The sequence below is a fragment of the Typopeltis vanoorti genome, chromosome 9 (genome assembly GCF_054136105.1).
Source record: "Typopeltis vanoorti isolate ZY-2024b chromosome 9, IOZ_Tvanoo_1.0, whole genome shotgun sequence".
NCBI lineage: Eukaryota > Metazoa > Arthropoda > Arachnida > Uropygi > Thelyphonidae > Typopeltis > Typopeltis vanoorti.
Window position 1 is genome coordinate 65324680 of NC_143557.1, and position 22078 is coordinate 65346757.

Here is a 22078-nt window from a genome sequence, read left to right on the forward strand (position 1 = left end):
GAAAATATACAATACTTTAGCAGTGCCCACATTATTATATGGCAGCGAAATTTGGGCAATGAACAAACAAGATAAACAAAGAATAAAAACAAATAAAATGAGATTCATGAGAAGAACTGCAAATACACATTATTAGACTAAAAAAGGAATGACGATATTTTAAAAGAACTAAAAATAAAAGAAACAGAAGAAAAGCTAAACAATTACAAACAAAATTGGATAGAACATGTAAACCGAATGGCCAACACCCAATATCTTAAACAAATAATAAAATATAAACCAATTGGAAAGAGAAGGCTGGTAGATCTTAAAGATGATATTAGATTGAAAATGAGACCAGAACAGACCAATATAGTCTATATCTATAATTAATGTTATGATGATGTTATGAGAAAGAAATACACTTAACAAGCATAATAATTTGTACAAGATAATTTGCTCCTCCATCAAACCACGTCTTCCTGCCACACCCACACGAGTTACTTGATCTAATGGAGTTGCTGGACTCCATGGAAGTGCCCATGTAATAATAATAATACTGGCCCAATGAAATATCATTGTGGTGGTCATAACAATTCTACCACTGATAATAACTTAAGCAATAGAATTCTATAAAGTATTTATAAATAAAGACATACCTTCCCTAAAGCTATTAGAAGCTGTTGGACTTTTGCATATATAACACGAGCATCTTTATCTGCTTGTTCCTTATACCTGAAGACAGAAATATATTATACATGCACACTATGGTACATATGGAGTATTTGATAAACTGTCTATAAACATACAAGATTACTACAAAGTAGTTTTGCCAGTGTTGTTTGAATGATATACAAGGTGATTCAAAGTGACATAATCAATTTCAAATTTTTTTTTTTTTTAAAGAAACAATTAGCTACAGGAAAATGCAACGTACATAATTTGAAACACACAATTTGAACCTTACTTTAATGTATGTATGCACAAGAATTAGTTCATAAATCATATCAAAAATTATAGGAGACCGGTTGCATCTGTAAATGAAAGGTGCTGAATGACTATATATGAGTAAGTAAACAGCTGTGTTTAGCAGTTTAACAATTATATGAGGCTTGCAGAAATTGATATGACATAATGAGGAGAATATATTACAGAAACTGTGTGGTGAATTATTCAAAAATGCAATGCGGCTGCATGATTGACACATACTGCAATTCATTACAATGAATGACAGCGTGGCGATCTACAAATTTTGCTAAGTCAAGATTGCTCGTAAGGAGAATGTAACGTTCTTGTCAATAGTGTGTTTCAGTGAAGAAGCCACAATGTATATGTCAGGAAAAGTGAAAAGACAACATCCATCCAGACGAAATCCACACATACTGCTGCTGAATATTCAATCAAACAACCCAAAAGTTAATATTTTATGTGCCCTGTTAATTTTTTTTTTCTTCAAAAAACAACACAACTAGAAGTGTGTTGTGATGCTGAATGGTTAACTTGAGGATAAACAATACCAGTTGTCAACAAGATGGAACAACACTGTCAAATTTGTCATGATGTGATAACCCTTTTCATATATGTAATTGCCTCTTATTGATGGCTTTAGAAGAACAGGGCCTACAGCTTAGCCTGCAGTCCAGACCCAACTCCTATGAACTTGTTCATCTGTGGTTACATAAAGGATACACACTTACACAAAACAGAGATGATCCAAACTGCATTATGGAGGACTGCATTTATAAATGAGTGCCAGATGTTATTAGCTAAAAAGTTAAAAATTCAGTATATTTTCAATAAACGCATGGTGACATACGGTCCACACACTGAACTAGATGTTTGCTATAGTGAACATCTGGAAAAAGATCCAGAGGAAGAACAAGATCTAGGTGAGTCAGTTAGCAGTGCCTTTTAGGAGACCAAAATGTAATATTTGATAAATAATAGATAAACTCAGGAGAAAACTTTGATAGGAAGTAATAACACAAACCGAGGTGTTTGGTGCAATCATGGTATCCTGCACACTGTTTGAAAGTGCATATTAGGAAATTATGATACTTTTTAAAGATCCAAAGTATTAATATCTGCTTATAATCAAAGTACTGCATATGAAATAAACACTTCGTATTCCATGTTAACTGTTGAACTCACAACAAGTATTCTTTAGACATAATATCTGAATTATAATAATTGAATGGGGATGTGGAGATGCCAGTTCAATGTTGTGAAATGTAAGGTTTTTAAAATTTGGAAAACAAAGACAGAATGTAGAATTTACTCTTGGTAGAGATATATTGTTGGAGGTGGAGGAAACAAGAGATCTTGGGGTGATGGTTGATAAGGATCTCAAATTTAGAAGACATTGCCAAAATTGTGAGGACAACACAATGAATTCTGGGAATGATACAGAGAACACTGACTTGTAAAAGTAAGGTGATTCTGGTTCCATTGTATAAGGCTCTGATTAGGCCACATATGGGCTATTGTGCACAGATTTGGTCACTTGGTTTTCAAAAGGATGATGAGATGTTCAAGAAGGCCCTGAGGTGATGACCAAAAAACAGTTTCTGATCTCTGGAATGGTGAATATGAGGAAAGGTTGAGATGATGCAATTTGTAGAGTCTAGTGGATAGGAGGAAGAGGGATGATATGATAGAGACACACAAGTTGGTAAGGGGGTTGTTATAGGATTAACACTGAAGAAGTTTTTCAAAAAATAGTGTGAAATTGGGGGAGAACAAGAGGTCATCCCTGGAAGTTGTATAAGGAGGATGTGAGCAAGGAAGTGAGAAACAGGTTTCTTGTATGAAGAGTTGTGAATGATTGGAATTCATTGTCTAAGAGAATGGTGTCTGCCGAGAATTTGAATGTGTTTAAATTGCAGTATGATGAGCTGTGTTAATAATAATAATGATTTTAAACCATGGCAGGAAACAACTAGCCAAGAGATGCTGTTTAAAAGTTATTAATCTGCAAATATCGCATGAATGGATGCACACGTGTGCACAAATACACACATACATGATGGATCGGAAATCTGCTCATTTGCTAAGATATGAATATCAATACAACCAACAATGAAAAGGTATTATTTATATGTAAGTTATATATAAAAATTTTCTAGGCAACCAGCTAAAACTATCCAATCAGAAATTAAATTTGGAATTTATATTTTAGGAATTTTAAAGTTCTGAAATTTAATACAGGGGATTCTTACTTATCAAAATTTCAGACATGTCTGTCCGAGAAAGGAAAAGCCTGATATGTCTGAAAACATAAGCAGGCCATATACAGTGCATTCACATCATGTGTTCAAGCTAATATCACAGTACAGATCCCTTAATTTTCCCATTGCCAAAGCACTTTTGTATGCAGGTCCATTGTCCTGATGGATTTTTTTCTTCTGCAAACTGGGTCTTTTCTCATGAAATTTTTCGTCTAGTTTGGTTAAAAGATCACAATAATATTGCCTGGTTATTGTTTTACCCTTTTCAAGATAATTAATAAACAAAATGCCTTTAGAATCCCAAAACACTGATGTCATGACCTTTCCTGCTGATGGAACCGACTTTTTCTTCTTTGGCGCTGAACAACTGGCTTCTGTTTACTGTTTTGACTGCTGTTTAAATTCTGGTGTGTAATGATGAATCAAAGTCTCATCTATAGTAATAAATCAACGCAGAAAATCAGTTTTATTCTTGTTAAAATGCTCCAAGCTGTTCAGAGATTTTCATGCGTTTTTGATCTGTTGTGAGCAAGCGCAGCACTGATCTTGCGCAAAGCTTTTTCATTTGCAATTCTTCATGCAGAATATATCCTACACGTTCTTTTGAAATGCCTATAGTCTCAGCAATTTCACGCATTTTGATTCGCTGGTCATCCAATACCATATTGTGCACTTGATCAATGATTTCTGGTGTTGTTACACTTTTTGGACGTCCTTCACGTGGATCATCTTTAAGGTTGGTACAGCCAAGTTTAAACTCAGCAGTCCATTTCTTAATTGTTGAACACGAATGAGAACAGTGCCCATAAACTTTTATGAACTTCAAAAGAATTTCTTTTGGCGTTAAACCTTCTTTCACAAAGAATTTTATAACCGGATGATACTCAATTTTATCCATTTCAAGGACAGACAACACTTTCGCTTCAGAAGAGCTGTATAAAACAAACTACCTGATAGAATGCTGAGAACTTTTCAGACCACCCTCGTATGTTCATATCTAGGTTAACTATATCATAAGTACCTCATATGTTATTCACCTATAATAAGAATTAAATAAAGAACAATGTACAGTATAAGAGAAGACTATAAATTTCAAGATCCTGAAATAAAGAAAATAATAAAAGCTAGATGGAGCACATTTATAAGGCAGTGGTATGATGAAAAGAGATTTTCTTATTTGCCTTAATAGGAATGTATTTGATCAATGTGTTCTGTCTATCATAACTTAGAGAAAAAGAGCACAGACTTTAATTAAAGATCTCATAAACATGAATTTCACAATGTATAAACATAATAATGTTCAGAACTAACAGACTAGATTTAAGGAAATAAGTGAATTAGAAACAAAGCAAAAATAGCCAATATCATATCATATAGTAAAAATTGACTGCTTTACCACACCAATGCTCTTGTCTAGCACAACTGTTTTCGGTCAGCAGCAATATGGCTTTTGTCCCTCATTCCCCTCCCTCCACACTGCCGTTACTCCTTCGCCTCCATCCCCAAATCAAAACTAGTGCGATAGAGAAAGAGATGTATGATGACATATCTTAAGAGAGAGACATAAAATTGGTGTGTTTCAGACATCTTTTCAGAATAGCATTGTTGAACTTCAAAGAGGACTATGGACTACTCTGAAGGGAATTAGTCCCCGTGTGTAATAATCACTTAAACAAATGCAAGTAACATTAAAAATTACAATCTCCAGTAAGTTTTTAACTATATTTCATTATATGTGAGATTAAAAACTTTCATTGTTTCATTATAAATCTGTTTTCTCTGTGTATAACAAAGTAAAAATAAAACAGTCAAAAAAAATTTACTCAATATTATCCCTTTCAAGGGATACAAACAACACCTATGCTTTAGACAGCTGTGTAAAACAAACTACTTGATAGAATGCCCTGCAATTTCACATGGATGCTTATGACATGTGTACCAACTTAGAAAAAAAAATCTCTTGCCGATAGTGTTGCCATCTATGGTCGGGGCCGAGAACTTTTAAGACCACACTCGTAAGTTTTGTAGATCTGGAAAAGGCATATCACAAAGTTCCAAAATGCCAGTTATATGATGCAAATATGACACTGGCTAACACATAATCTATATTTCAGATGTAAGGCAGTTAGTGTTGAAGGAGGTAAAGTAGGATGGTCTGATGTTAAACCATGTGCAAGACAAGGGTACATAGTACCTCCATTGTTATTCATCATCTACATAGATCAGATTATGAAGAAAAGTGGCATTATAACTGATATCAAAATAGGAGATGTTAATCTCATTACCAAAGGTGGAATGATAGGAAGCTAGCTGAATAAATTTATATGGAATAAGAGAGAAATTAGCCAAAACATTAAATTAGCTGTATACAAGGCTCTTCAAACCAATTTTAAGTTGTTATGGATCTGACAGCTGGGTTAGAAATAAACACTTAATTAAAGACTGGAGGTATGGATATGAGAGTTCTAAGAAATATTAGGAAAGTAAACAGATGTCATCAACGACAGAATCACATAAAAACAAGAATATTAGGAAGGAACTTCACATTGTTAGAATTCAGAAATGGGAGCAGAACTAGTATCAGATCTAGTATGATTATTTCAAAAGAATGGGAGAGGAAATATGAGTAAAACAAGATGTTTATTTTATTTTTATTTTTGCTGGGATGGAAGGAAATAGACCAGAGGAAGAAGACAGACCAAGATCTAGAGAGACTGATACAGTAAGAGGTGCCTTGGAGACCAAAATATAAGATCTGAAAACATTGGAGTTCTGACAGATAGATTAATCTGGAGGAAAATTATCGATAGAAAGTTGGGAAATGATGAAATCTTTTCATGTGGTACTATCATAATATCCTGAACACCCACTGCAGGTACATATCAGGAATTTGATGATGATGAAGATACAAAGCTTGTTGGCCAAGTGGATAGCAAACATGCTCTCCATTACAGCCAACTTACAGTACTAATGTACTCTAGGTTGTGCACCTTTTTTGGATGGGTTTCATGTTTAAAAAAAATAAATAATAATAATAAAAAATATACATATATTATTATTATTATCATTAGACCTCAAGGAAGTCAAGAATTCATTGGAAGGTATGATAGCCAGTGTGGGTCTGGCTCTCTTAACTGCATTGAAACTTAACATTCATGGATTCCACCCCCCCGTCCTCTCACTACCTTCCATAAATGAAGGTCATCAACTGATGACTCTATAACATCCTTTCAGAAGTGTTTATAAACTTTCATCATAATCATCCCTCTTTCTGTTTACCAATGTCTGCAGTCTACATACTCTCAATCAATCTATTCTCAATTTATATTCAGGATAGATGACCTCCTTTACATGTCAATGTTTGTTTCAGCACCACAATTATCCTCTGATCAGTATTTGCAATTTTTGCTATGTGACCTTTGAACTTCAAATTCCCATCCACCATAACTCTAAGATCTCTACCTCATCAGTTTCTTTAAACATAATCCCACCAAAATAACATATTAGAAACCTCATCACACTAATGTGCATAATTTTACACTTACTAACATTGAATTTATGGACACTATCATTTGTGCATAATTACTGCCTATTCAAATTATTTTGTAAGTATCGTATATCAGTAAAATTTCTGATTTATATGACTATCTTTGTGCGAAATATCAACAAACAACTGATCATCTCCTGTCAGGTCCCTTCCGCTATCATTGATCTATAGATTTAACAATGTACAGGGGTTCCCAACCTGGGGTATGGGAAGCTTGTCCAGGGGGTACAATGAATAGCAGGTAAATAAGTATATTATGCTATTAATATATTCCAAAAATAGTTATGTTATTAACATTTCCAGGCTATTCCATGTCGGTACTGTCTGTCAGCCACACCAGCAACATTTCAGGTGTCTTTTCAGACATGGACACAGTGAGGTTGCATAGACTTTTTTCTTACTATAGAGTATGATAATTCAAAATGCCTGGTTAAGATTCAAGATAGTTAGTGAAATTGCCAGATCAGCACTCCCTCGTGGCTCGCCTCCGCGGCACCTGCACCTCTTGCGCATGTGCGTGACGTACTGTATGGTACACACTCCAACTGCTTCATTTCGACATGCTCACAGTACACACGTTTTAGTGATAAACACAGATTAGCTAAATTACTTTTGCTGACTAAATTTTAATCTAATCGTAAGTAGCTTATAGTTTATTTTTAGCTTATTCTAAAAGTGAAAGGTTAGATCAGGATTTATATACAAAAAATATTATTTTTGCAAACCCAAGGAATGACCACACCAAAGAAACATTGTTACCAAGATTCATATGTGCAATATGGTTTTACTTTTGTGCTTGACAAAGAAGGTGTGCAAAAGCCGCAGTGCTTCATTTGCTCCAAGATATTCAGCAATGGCAGTATGAAGCCATCAAAATTGAGAGAAAATCTTCAGAATGTTCATCCCGAACATTCTAACAAGTCAGAGTTCTCATTTAGAATAAAACAAGCACGATTTGGTAAGAATATCACACTTCATGACCATGGATTTATTACCCCAAAGAAGCCAGCACTGGAGGCCAGTTATCATGTCGCATTGAGGGTCACCAAAGAAAAGAAAGCACATACAATTGCTGAGACATTAGTGAAGCCGTGTGCTATGGACATGGTTGAGTTGATTTGTGGTAAAGAAGCAAAAGAGAAAATTACACAAATACCATTATCAAATAATACAATTTGATAATGAAAATATTAAATTCTTAATTATTTTATTAAATTAATAATTTAATTTATTATTATTTATAATTTAATTTTTATTATTATAATTTTCTTTAATTATTATTAAAGAAACAACAAAGGCAGCGGACATTATGAATGTCCATTGCCTTTATGGGATAATAAATCCATGGTGAATGATTTTTTTGATTCAAATGGCCTTTCATGAGAATTAGTAGAATATATTTGTACTGACAGTTCTCCCGTTATTTTGGGGAAAAAATCAGGTTTCACCACTTCAGTTAAAGAAATCAACCCAAATATTTTTACAAGCCATTGCATCCCTCACCAGTATGCTTTAGCATCTAAAACACTTCCACATAATTTGAAAGCCGTTTTGGATGTTGTTGTTCAAGTTGTGAATTTTATCAAAGTAAAAGCAGTGAATCACCGTGTTTAAATCTTTGTATGAAGAGGTTGGAGCAGATCATATCGTACTGCTGCTTCATACAAAAGTACAATGGTTGTCCAGAGGAAATGTTTTAGGAAGGGTTTTTGAACTTAGAAATTTAATTGAAATTTTTTTAGTCGAAAAAGAATCTGCTTTTACTTCATATTTCAAAGATCCAAACTTTGAGATTTCTCTGGCTTATCTTTCTAATATCTTTCTAATGTATTTGAAATTCTTAATTCTGTGAACATTTCACTGCAAGGTATAGATGTCATTCTCACAGATGCTGAAGAAAGGATACAAATTTCAAGAAAAATTGACTCTCTGTGGAAGAAGGGTGGATTTAGGTAACTTTGCCAATTTCAAATCTCTTGATGAAATCACTTCAGATCTGGCATATGAACTAAAACAGGAAGTTTGTGATAGCATTATATTGCATTTAAAAACTTTGAAAGAGGCACTTGCAAGAATAATTCCTCCTGACCAAATGAATGAAGTCTGGATACGTAACTCTTTTCATATTGATTTAGAAAAAATCAGTGACAATGACCTAGTGAAAGATGAGCTATTTGATCTCCGCAATAACAAGAAACTCTGAATTGAATTCCAATCAATGAAGTTACAAAATTTTTGGTGTACACTTGGAGAAGCATATCCCGTTATCACCAAACATGCTTACATGGCTATAATTCCATTTATAACAACTTATCTATGTGAATCAGGATTCTCAGTTCTGTTTTCAATCAAGTCCAAAACAAGAAACAAACTGGAGCCTAAACATGATATGCGGGTATCTATTTCAAAAACTGTACCAAGAATAAAACTGTTGGTGGATAAGAAACAGAATCAAGGGTCTCACTAGTCGATTTTACTGCAGTTTAATAAAGATTTTACAATTTCATGATAATGTAATTGATTTATTTACCAAATAAAGCTTTGATGAAAACTTAATTACTGTTTATTTCTTATATTCTTTGAATCTGTATGGTAAACGTAAGAATTTATTTCTTATAATGAATAGAGGGTACCGGATAATATACTAAAAGCCAAGGGAGTACGGGGACCAAAAAGATTGGGAACCCCTGGTCTAAGGACTGATCCCTAGGGTACACCATTAGTCACCTTAAATCTGGGAGATTCACGGACACCATATATTATGTTCCGATATCTATCTGTCAGCCACCCACTTATCCAAGTCAATAGTTTATACTCCAATCCCATATTCTACAGTTTATGCAACAGCCGTTCATGTGGTATCTTATTAAATGCCTTAGCATAGCCCAACAGTATCATAGTGTATCCTGATGTAACCAGCATAACATTATTATATAAAATATTACAATAAATTTCTCAGATATGAACCTCTCTTGCAAAGTATAGCTTGTCTGTCAACCCATTTCTTACCAAATTCTCTAAAATCTAAAAACTTTATCTACAATCAAATAAGTGTGTGTGTGCATGTGTGTGTGTGTTTATACAATGAAAATTACACGATAAAGAAAATAAGAAAATTTAACAACTTACAGAGTCTGAAGTTTGATGTAACGAGGTGAATCAGCTGTCATGTCAGGTATTGCACCTCTTAATGGTAAACATCCTATTTTAAAACAAAAAATATTGTTACTCTAAAATTATTATATATTATTTTTTTCAAAACAATATTTTACTCATTATGAAAGAATAACATTATACTTTACTGTAGATATGAGTATTTTGATTTTTCAGATAAGGTATGGCAGTCAGACAGTAATGTAATTCCCACACAAAGGTTGCAAAATCTATATATTCTTAGCCCACTCACAGTAATTAATACGGTGAATAGGCTAAGAATTTTTTTATACTTGGAAATATTTTTTACATGATTTGTTAATTTCTGCTCTAGAAATCAAACGTGGAACTTTTTCAATGCACTTCAGGAGTCCAATAAGTAGGACAGCAGTCTAATGACATGAAAGGCAATGAAACTGGTTTACAACCTAAAGACACTTATAAATATCAATGCCTATGCATGATTGGAAACAGAAGCCTGTTGGCTGGAGAGCGGATATGTTATCCACTCAGCCAATCAGGTCAGATCTGCCAATACACTATAAATTAATGATAAAAATATCATACAATGAATAAACCTGCTAACTGATATACCATTTTAATAGAAAAATATTTCAATCATCAATGGATATTAAGTGTATGTAGAAATCTTTGTACCAAAGTAATCAAAAGATTAGCTTAGTAATGATTCAATTTGTTAATGATAAATCTTAGTAATAATAGATATTAATGATTGCAATATTTATTGTTTTGAATATAACTTAATGCAAGGTTTCTTACCTTCACCTTCATTATCCACAAAGTCCTTCACAGCTCTAGCTATTATCCAAAATGGTTTACTCTGCAAAGTACAAAATTTCATAATGTTTTTCTGAAATGGAATGAAAATATACAAAATACGAAGACAAAAATTTAGGCAAGTATTTGCTGAAACTGCTATTACAGGAAGGTGCATAAGTGTTTATTGGACAAAGATATAAATATGCTCAAAAGACTGCTTAATCTTATACGCACGCAATCATGATGAAAGTTTTGAGTTATATACAAACCAAACTTCAGAAGGGTACAATCCCAGAACTACTGCAATAAAGAATATGTTAAGAATGTTTATAGGGGAATACAAAATTTCCATAAAAGAAGGTATTTCAAATACTTATTGAAAAAAAAAAAAAATCTCATATCAACTTTTGTCACTTAGTTTTAATACTGAATTAGTGTTTAAGTTCATATTAATAGTAAAGGTTTGATTAAACATATATTTAATTATTTATGTGTGCTTATTTATATCATTAAACATTATAAGGAATTCAAGCTCAATTGTTGATAATTATCTTTATCTATCCTCAGAAGTTTCTTCACCTACGGAAAGAGTTTCACTTGCATGCACATCCATTCCATTGAATTAATAAGTGTAAAATTTTTCAACAAAAAAGCGTTTTATAGTAAGCAAAATTTTAGTGGCATTATATGGTGATTCGATTATTACAGGTATGGTAAATGAGAAGATGCATAGGGTTTGTTTTCTAGGAGGTAAAATGAATAGAGTGATTGAGGCACTGAACATGAGGAGTAAGCAAGCAAAGGAGTTGGTACTGGTGGTAGGGACAAATGACTTGACTGGGAATAAGGAGAATGTAAGATTGGATATCAGGAGGTTGTTGAAAAGGATAAAAAGATAATAGTGTGATAGGAAAGGTAGTCAGTGTGTTGTCTAGGTATGACAGTGCTGAGATGAGATGGAAGCAAGAATTATGAATGATATGTTAGCAGAAATGTGTGAAGAGAAAGGAGTGCAGTTTGTTAATGTTTGGAATGAGTTTGAAGGAAGAATTGAACTGTATAAGAGTGATGGACTGTATTTGAATAGTTTTGGTGTGCATCATTTGGAGAGACTGCTGCTGGAAGGGAGAGTAATGAGTGCAGAGAATGAATCTGAGCAAGTAAGAAGTGATGTAAAAGAGTGGGAGAGTAAGGAAGGAGAGATTGAAGTGGTGCTAATAAATGAAGAAGCGGGTAGCAGGAGTGAAGAGAATGAGAGAACAAGTGTGCAAGACAAAGAAGGAGACTCGGGATGGACAGGGGGAAACAGTGTGAGAAAGGCTGATGCTCCAAGAGAATGTGAATATATGTTTAGACAAAAAGAAAAGCGAATGACCTGAGATGTAGGGAAAACAGTTGGATTTGAAGAAAGTTCTGGGATGCATAAGAAGAAAAAGAAATGGCTCAAGGAAAGTATGAAGAAGTCACATTTAATAAATGGCATCAGTGAAAATTGTTATAGATCCAGGAATGAGCTGTTATGTCTGTATACAAATACCAGAAGTATCAGAAAGAAGGGAAATGAAATGGTTGCATTGATTGAGTTCGTTCACCAAAAAATTGTTGGAATAAGTGACACATGGCAGGATAGGGATGACTCCTGAGATAGAAGTATGACGTATTTCGTGAAAATAGAAAGGGTAAAAAAAAAAGCGGGGGGAACACTATTATATAATAGAAAAAGAGTTATCTCCATACAAGGTACAGGGGGGAAATGCAAAGGGGGAAATAGTGGTAGTGGTTTTGAGACAGTATGGTGTGAGATAGAGGTGAATAGAATGAAATACACTATTGAATGTTGCTATAGACCTGATAATGTGGAGGATAGTGACCAGGAAATGTATAAACAAATCAGCCAAGTAAATTGGAAAAGGGTGATCATTATGTAATTTTAATTAAGGCAATATAGACTGGGATGATACAATAGCAACAGGAAGTAAAGAAAATGAGTTTCTTGAGTTTTTGAGGGACAGCTACCTCAGGCAGTATGTAAAAGAGGGCACAAGAAAATTTGAGTGTCTTGGATTTGATCATCTCATCAGGAATTCTGTGAGGAAAGAGTATGAGCGGAACTACAAGGTTGGTGATTATGAAAGCTCAGGCGACAACTTGCAGCTGTAGCATGAAATGAGGATAGAAAGGAGACCAATGCTGCTTGGGTGATATTCAAGAACTATCTATCAAAAGCAATGTCTAAATGTATTCCAAAGGTCGGAAGGTTAAATAAGGTAGGTGTGAAATGCATGAATGAAGAGGTTAAGCATGCAATGCAGAGAAAAAAAGGCATTACAGAGGCAACATGAGAGGAGTGGTAATAATCAATTCCATGAGGCATACAAAGAACAGGTAAGGAGGATGAGTTCAGTATGAACAGCAGTTAGCTAATGAAGCCAAAAAAAAAAAAAATAATAATCCTAGGTAGTTCTTTCCATGTGTAGTCAACCAAAAAAAAAGATTATGGTAGGATGGCAGTGAATGGAGAAAATAGTATAAGGACAACTGCTGCAGAGGATATAGTTTATAGTTGAGATATTTAATGAGCAGTTCATAAAGGTCTTTATCCTTGTGAATGTGACATCATGAAGTGTTTGAGAACAGTGAATGAGGAGGAGCAGAGACTGACTGAGTGAGGAAGAGATATATGGGGAATTATGCAAACTTGATATTAATAAAGCTGTGGCACTTGATAATATATCACTGCGTATTTTGAAGAAATGTGCTAGGGAGTTGACATCTGTCTTGACATATTTATTTAATATGAGTCTTACATTGGGTGAAGTTCCAAAGGAGTGGAAGGATGGCAAGATTTTACTGCTTCATAGAGGTGACCAATTCACACATCAAATTATAGGCCACTCAGTGTGTGTCAGGTGTTGTGGCTAAAGTGCTGGAAAGGCTGGTGAGAATAAGGATCCAGAATTGGCTTTTGATAACAATGGTATTACCTTTGATGAACAGCACAGATTTGCTAAACAGAGGTCATGTTTTAGTAATCTACTTAATTATTACAATAAGGTGACATGAGCATTGGATGTGGGAGATGGATACACAGTAGTATATTTAGCAAAGGATTTTGAGAGATTACCACATGATAAGTTGATATTGAACTAGAGTGGAGATGGGGTTGGATATTAGACTAGTGCATTAGATTGGAGATTGGCTGGCTGATAGGTATCAACAAGTTGTGTATAGGAAAGCAATATCCCAGAAGAGGAAAGTCACTGGTGTGCTGTAGGGGTATGTTTTAGGGCCATTGCTCTTAAACCTGTATGTTAATGATATTGGGGAATATTTGAATGGGGATATACATAGTCGTGCGGTTAGCCTAGTGGCTGTGTGCTTCGCAACCATATGCCTGGGGAAGGTGTGTCCTAGGTTCGATTCCCGTCGATGACGTGAAGAGCTGAGGATCTTCCTCAGCCATAGCCAAGTTAGCCGGTCTTAGGCATGGACAGTAGGGTTTTTTTCTCCAGTTTATCCTGGGGTTTTTCATCCCGCAAAGCAGGCAAACCAGCCTTGAGAACTCAACATTACAGATCATAGGATACACCGGGGCATAGGGCTGACCACCTTATCCTGTGAACGGTTTGAGGTCCGATGATTAATAAATCCTCAACACCGCAAGGTAAAAGAGGGTAAAAGGAAGATGATATATACTGTTGTTTAGAGCCTCCATAGCTCAGTCAGTATAGACAAACCCCTTTGGTAGCAAAGACCTGGCTTCGATTCCCGTCCATGACATGAGGAACCTATCTGGTCTTTTTCGACTAAAGGTAAGTTAGCCAGTCTGATATGGAGATAGAGGGTTTTTTTTTTTTTCACCCAAAAACTCGGATTTTTCATCCATCAGAATAGGCAAACTGACCACACACACACACACACACACACACACACACGCGCGCGCACACACGCGCGCGCGCACACACATGAATTAAAGCCATGAATACTTACAGTCCAACCATATGCCTGACTTATCAGCTATATGCCAGTTCCAAGCTCGGATAAAATAGGAAAGGTTGGAGAAAGCAATGGCGAACTACCCTGTCAAAAGAATATCACCAGAACACTTTGTGGCAAGAAATACTTGCCTACAAAGTTACCAAGGGTCGAACATCACTGAATGGTTAAATCATCATCGTACTGTTGTTTGCAGATGATGTGAAGTTGGGACGAACTATGAGGAGTACAGCAGATATTGTGGCCTTACAGAAAGACTTGAATAGACTGAGCGAATGAACACGGGAGTGAGGATGCTAGTTCAATATGGCGAAATGTAAGGTTTTGAAATTTGAAAAACAAAGATGGGATGTAGAATTTACTCTTGGTAGGGATGAATATTATTGGGGGTGGAGGAAATAAGAGATTTTGGGGTGATGGTGGATAAGGATCTAAAATTTAGAGGGCATATTGCCACAATTGTGATTTCAACACAACAAATTTTGGCAATCATGTAGAAGGCACTGACATGTAGAAGCAAGGAGATCCTGATTCCATTGTATAAGGCTCTGATTAAGCCATATATGGACTACTGTGCACAGATTTGGTCACCTTTATTTTTTCAAAAAGATGAAGAGATGTTGGAGAGGGTCCAGAGCCAATTGACATGCTCTTGAATTCATTCATGCTACTTGCACACACAACATCCAATTGGCAATTGATTCCAATCATGCACTACTCTATGAGAGAAAAATCAAGCTCTAACCCCCCCCTTCTTGACAGCATTCATTCTCAACTTCCATGGATGCCCTCGTGTCCTTTCACCACCTTCTATAAAATGAAAAATTCCATCAACTGAAAGCCTGTATGATCCTTTCAGACGTTTGTAAGTCTCAATTATATAACCCCTCTTTCTCCTGTTTGCTAGTGTCTGCAGTCTACAAATTCCCCAATCTGTCTTCATAATCACCATTCCACAATCCTGATATCATTTTTAACACTCTCCTTCGCACTCTCTCCACTGTATCAGAATCACAGTGGAAACCAGGAGTCAGACCAGAACACAATGGTTCAAGTGAGATGTTATCAAGGCCTTGAAAAGAGGCAAAATGACATCCTTATCTTTACATGTGAAAGTTTGTTTCATGGCAGCTGAACTTCAACTTGCTATCTACTAACACTCCAAGAACCCTAGCCTGATCAATTTCTTCTAGCATAATCCCACCAATATAATACAACATTGGATATCTAATCATGCCAAAGTGAATGACTTTGTATTTACTGACAATGAACTGACATCCATTTTCCCATGCCCACAATTCAAGACTACTCAAATCATTCTGCAAATACTGCTTATCAGCAGCATTCCTGATTACCCTAACTGTCTTTGCAACATCAGTAAATAGCTGTATGTAGCATGTCAAATCCTTCCCAATATCATTAATGTACAAAGTGAATAAAAATGGACCAAGGACTTAATGTTGTATTTAAGTAGTGTTCTATTTTTTTTTTTTCTGAAATGTCCCTAATGTAGGGTATGGCTATGGCATTCTTATAATTTTTTTTGCTTTTAATGGCATTTTTATGTGATCTTGTACACTTAAACTCTAATAAACAAGTTGCAATCTAACCAAAACAGAAAAATTGGCACTTAAATCACTAAAAAAATAACCAAGACATTGTGATTACAAAAGCAGATAAAAGTAACGTTGTCCTTGATCAGACAGCATACCTGGATAAAATGAACTTATTGGTATCCAACCACAACACATACCAATTGGTGAATTACAATCCTACAAACTGCATCAAAAAGAAAACAACAGAATTAATCAAATCGGTGTTCACATGGCTAGAGAAAACAACCAAAAAACTTATACTGCATTACGATTGCGCTCCCAGAATTTACAGCCTACCAAAAATAAAGAAAACAAACACGCCACTACGACCAAAAGTTGAAGGAATGGACAGCCTAAATTATCACTTAGCGAAGAAATTAGTGGCCACACTCAAGGAGTTGGTAGGTCATTCCTCCTCCTACATAAAAAATACATGCTTCATAAACAAGATTAGAAACATCACACTCAATGACAAAGATTTATTAGTCAGCTTTAACATAACTGCCCTTTTCACTAATGTCCTTATCAATGACACTTTTCTTTTCTTACAAAATATATTTCCACCTGATATCATGATTCCTTTTGCCCATGTATGCTGCTCCGGGTATTTTATTTCATGTGGCAAAATAATTTTTACCTACAAGAAAAAGGTATGGCCATGGGCTCACCACTTTCTTCCCCCCAAGAGCTAATTTTTACATGGAAAACTTCAATCAATGAGCTCTAGATCTGGCTAGCCTGAAACCCAAAGTCTGGCTCAGATATGTTGATGATTCTTTTTTGCCATTTGCCCCCACAGCCATGAAACATTAAATACATTCCTAAGCCACCCGAACAAACAGCACAAGCGTATCCAATTCACCATCGAAATCAAAAACAACAACTCTCTTCCTTTTCTAGACACACTCATCACACATCTTCCCTCAGGATGCCTCTCCTCCACTGTCTACTGCAAACCTATACATACAAACAAGCCAATACATACATAAAAATTCATACCACCATCCAAAACAAAAACTAGGAGTCATCAGCACCCTCAAACATAGAGCCCCTAACAATCTGCTCTAATGAGTAAGCTCTAAACTAAGAATTTGAAATCATTAACCAAACATTTGCAAAAAATGACTACGATAAAAAAAAAAGTCCACAAGATTCTCCATAAAAATGCCATTAAAAGCAAAAAAGATTATAAGAATACCATAGCCATACCCTACATTAGGAGCATTTCAGAAAAAATAGACAGAACACTACTTAAATACAACATCAAGACAACCTTCAAACCCCTAGCAAAACTAAGAAATTTACTTAGCTCCTCCAAAGATCCTCTTCCATGCCTTGCCTACCCAGAGGTTTACAAAATCCAATGTAATCTACCTTGCATAGGGGGGAAACAGGACGCACCATCCCAATCAGTAAAGATGAACACAAACGGCACCTTAAATACCTCCACTATGGTAAAACAGGCCTATCAGACCATGCACTTCAAACATGCCACAGAATTGACTGGAAAGGCACTAAGTCCCTACACCACACCAAAACCTGGTATAAAAGAAAATTCCAAGCTTGTGAAATGATAAAACATCATCCAAATCTGAACAAAAATGATGGATTAATTATTCCAAGAATGTAGGGGACCCATCTTCAACTATAGCAACCAGAACAACCCCAGACAGAAGAAATTCTCTACACGAAAGGATTGTAGAAATAGTTTAATGTAGTTCTGTTGTTTTTTTTTCAAGAGAGATCAGGCTACTATAAATGATTAACAAACATTTAGATGCATTTTAGTTTTGTATAGTGCAACAGCATGTAGCTTGTATATTGTACATATGTATGTTTCCTGATGATGACCTCAATAAAGAGGTCGAAATGTCGATTGTTACTTGCTTAACACTTTGAATCCTATCAATGTAAATATACATCGATATGTATATATACTTACAAGAGGTCTAGGACTCAAAGTGTTAATGTTAAGTAAAGTAATTATTTTAACATGCATGTTGTGTCTCCATAAATTCTTCACAATGAATACCTCAGCAGAGGCTAAAAAAAACTGCCAAAGAGAAATTTCTGGGAACATGAGTTGTATTTCCCCTGTTTGACAAGTTATAGTCAAAACAAGGTTTTCAAGACCTTACATACTTCAAAGCAGTCAAAGCATATAAATAAGGTGCTGAAGGAAAAAATTTCAATATAAAATATACGAATCCTCAATGTAGTGAGAAATACAATTCGCTGGCTGGATAACTGTAAGGTTAACTAACTGACTCAATGGATTATAATAGCAAATGATAAGTAGTTGAAAGTTTGATTATTTGAAGATCAGATAATTGAGAGAGATCACTGTACTTAGAACTGCATGGTATAAACAGAATGAAATACAGGAAAATCTTGATAACTGAACCTTCAGTTGATTAAGACAGCCATTTATTTGGAACATATTAAAGAATAAAACCAAATCAAGAAAACTGCCAGTTTTCCTTGCTTATTTGAGACAGCATGCCATTTAACTGGAACAGGAGACTGCAACATTCGAGATTACCACTCTAAGGTAATTGCTTATAAATAACTCATCAGCTTTGTTCCACAGAACCACTACAAGTGACAGATTCGGCCAGCCTAATGCATCTGGCTCAGATATGTTGATGATATTTTCACCATTTGGCCTCACGGCAATGAAACATTAAATATATTCCTAAGCTTCCTGAACAAACAACACAAACATATCCAATTCACCATCGAGATTGAAAACAACAACTTTCTTCCTTTTCTAGACACACTTGTCATCCCTCATGTTGCCTCTCCCTCACAATCTACTGCAAACCTACACATACATAAAAATTCATACCACCATCCAACACAAAAACTAGGAGTCATCTGCACCCTCAAACACAGAGCCAAGAATTTGAAATTATTAGCCAAACATTTATAAAAAATGGCTACAATAAAAAAACAGTTCACAAGATCCTCCATAAAAATACCATTAAAAGCAAAAAAGATTACAAGAATGCCATAGTCATACCTTACATTAGGGGCATTTCAGAAAATATTGATAGAACACTACTTAAATACAATACTCTATCAATTTTTTCTGAAATGTCCCTAATGTAAGGTATGACTATGGCATTCTTGTAATCTTTTTTGCTTTTAATGGTATTTTTATGGAGGATCTTGTGAACTGTTTTTTTATTGTAGCCATTTTTTATAAATGTTTGGCTAATAATTTCAAATTCTTGGCTCTATGTTTGAGGGTGCAGATGACTCCTAGTTTTTGTGTTGGATAGTGGTATGAATTTTTATGTATGTATTGGCCTGTATGTGTAGGTTTGCAGTAGACTGTGAGGGAGAGGCAACATGAGGGATGACAAGTGTGTCTAGAAAAGGAAGAAAATTGTTGTTTTCGATCTCAATGGTGAATTGGATACGTTTTTATTGTTTGTTCAGGAAGCTTAGGAATATAGTTAATGTTTCATTGCCGTGGGGCCAAACGGTGAAAATATCATCAACATATCTGAGCCAGATGCGTTAGGCTAGCCGAATCTGTCACTTGTAGTGGTTCTGTGGAACAAAGCTGATGAGTTATTTATAAGCAATTACCTTAGAGTGGTAATCTCGAATATTGCAGTCACAACTTTAAAACCCTTGGAAAAATTCAGAAATTTACTTAGCTCTTCCAAAGATACTCTACAATACCTTGCCCACCCAGGGGTTTACGAAATTCAAAGTATCCATAATCTATCTTATATAGGGGAAACTGGATGGTCCATCCCAATTAGAAAAGATGAACACAAATGCCACATTAAATATCTCCACTATGGTAAAACAGACCTATCAGACCACACACACTCCAAACATGTCAAAGAATTGACTGGAAAGGCACCAGGTCCCTATACCACACCAAAACCTGGTTTGAAAGAAAATTCAAAGAAGCTTATGGAATGCTGAAACATCACCCAAATCTAAACCAAAATGATGGATTAATTATTCCAAGAATTTGGTGGACCAATCTTCAACCTGTATAGCATCCAGAATAACCCCAAACAGAAGAAATCTTAATACGAGAGGACTTTAGAAATTGTTGAATGTAGTTCTGTTTTTTTTTCCCCACCAGAGGTCAGGCTAGGGTAAATGATTAACAAACATTTAGATTCATCTTACTCTGTATAGTGCAGTGTCATATAGCTTGTATCCTGCATACGAATGCTATCCCGATGAAGACCTCAATACAGAGGTTGAAACGTCAAATATTACTTTATTAATGTTAAGTAAAGTAATTATTCGAACACGTGTGTTGTGCTCCATAAATTCTTCACTATGAATTACAAACACACACACGCACACACACACACACACACACACACACATACACACACACACACATTTTATGGAGCTTCCATGAAAGTTCGTAAGCCTATGATACATTAATACTGTGGATACACTAAAATATTTTTTTATATTTTTTAAATGTATTTTTTTACATAATCCAGAAATCTGCTCAGACCAACACTAACTTTTTCAAGTCATTTCATGCCTCTAGTAAGTAGGTTAATGGTTTCACACCAGATGATGAAATTCATCTCCCATCTGAAGAGACTTCACAAACATCCATGGCTACAGGATGTTTGTGAAGGTCTGTTGTATGATAGCATGTACATTATCCACTCGAACCAACTAGACAGGTAGAGTAAGTAACATGCTTTAGTTATTTAGATAATTTTTTTTGCCATGTGAACATTATATATGTATAAAGAAGACTTATGGTGAGGAGTCAGGAATATGGAATAACAAGCATGCTAAGACAGTCACAGAAAGTTCAGCACATTGATTTGTGACAAAAATTCCAGCTTCATTCTCAGCCTACTGAAGAATGTAACAATTCCTGTTGAACCATGGATAACAAATCTAAATCTGACTTCAGAGAGCTAAATGTAGCCCTATGAAGTCAGATTATAACTATCCTTTGCTAGTGACAAGAAGGCAGTTATGCCTTCTTGTCACTAACAAAGGATAGTTGGCTAAACCTCTATCCATTTATGCTTCCACCACTCTCTCTCATCCAGATAGCACTATTGTAACAATGCCTAAAGACAATGCATAGCTCTTGGCATTATTCTCCTCCTTCACAGAAGGTAATAAAAAATCATTTCCAACTATACCAGTAACAGTATACCATATGGCTCAGTGGTTTGTTGCCATAAAGACATCAAAAGGATCATGAATAATCTAAATACTAAAATATCTTCTGTTGTAATGGTATTCCACCAGCTGTACTTAAAAATTGTGCTCCAAAACTAACACCCATCCTATATCATCTGTACACTCTTTTATATTCGAGCCAGCATCTACACCAACACATTGAAACAAGCCTATACTAAACCTAATTATAAAATAGATGTCTTTCAATAAACTCTTAAACTACTCCCCTCATCTCAGTCCTCTCTAAAAGAATGATCACGAACCATCAACTGACATGTATTCTACTCAAATGACGTAGATCAGGAAATCAAAGCAGATTTCCTGCTTTGATTTCCTTCTTCCAGAGCAGTGTTTCTCAAGAGTTTTTTCTATTGATTGCAAAAATAGACATGAGGTTTAAGCTGGTGGTCACATAATTCCTTTTTTTTATTAAGTTACCAATAACAATGATAGTTAGATGGAATTTATATGCATATTACATAGGAATAATAATAAAATTCCTAACGTTTTTAGGAATTTTATTATTATTCCTATGTAATATGTAATAATCTTAAATTATATTTTTTATATAATTTAAGAAAATCTTAAATTATATAAAAAAAATT

The 22078-nt window shown here is 35.0% G+C and overlaps 1 protein-coding gene across 2 annotated transcripts in view; it reads right to left on the reverse strand.

Moving 5' to 3' along the window:
- Nucleotides 1-22078, reverse strand: part of APP-BP1 (Nedd8-activating enzyme E1 regulatory subunit APP-BP1) — a 316563-nt gene that overhangs the window by 98682 nt on the left and 195803 nt on the right. For both annotated transcript variants that reach the window (XM_090398384.1, XM_090398383.1), the window contains 3 exons: nucleotides 10687-10747; nucleotides 9883-9955; nucleotides 639-714 (listed from right to left, as the gene is read on the reverse strand). In XM_090398384.1, coding sequence (XP_090254510.1) covers nucleotides 639-714; nucleotides 9883-9955; nucleotides 10687-10747 — 210 coding nt within the window. The remainder of the gene's footprint in view (nucleotides 1-638; nucleotides 715-9882; nucleotides 9956-10686; nucleotides 10748-22078) is intronic.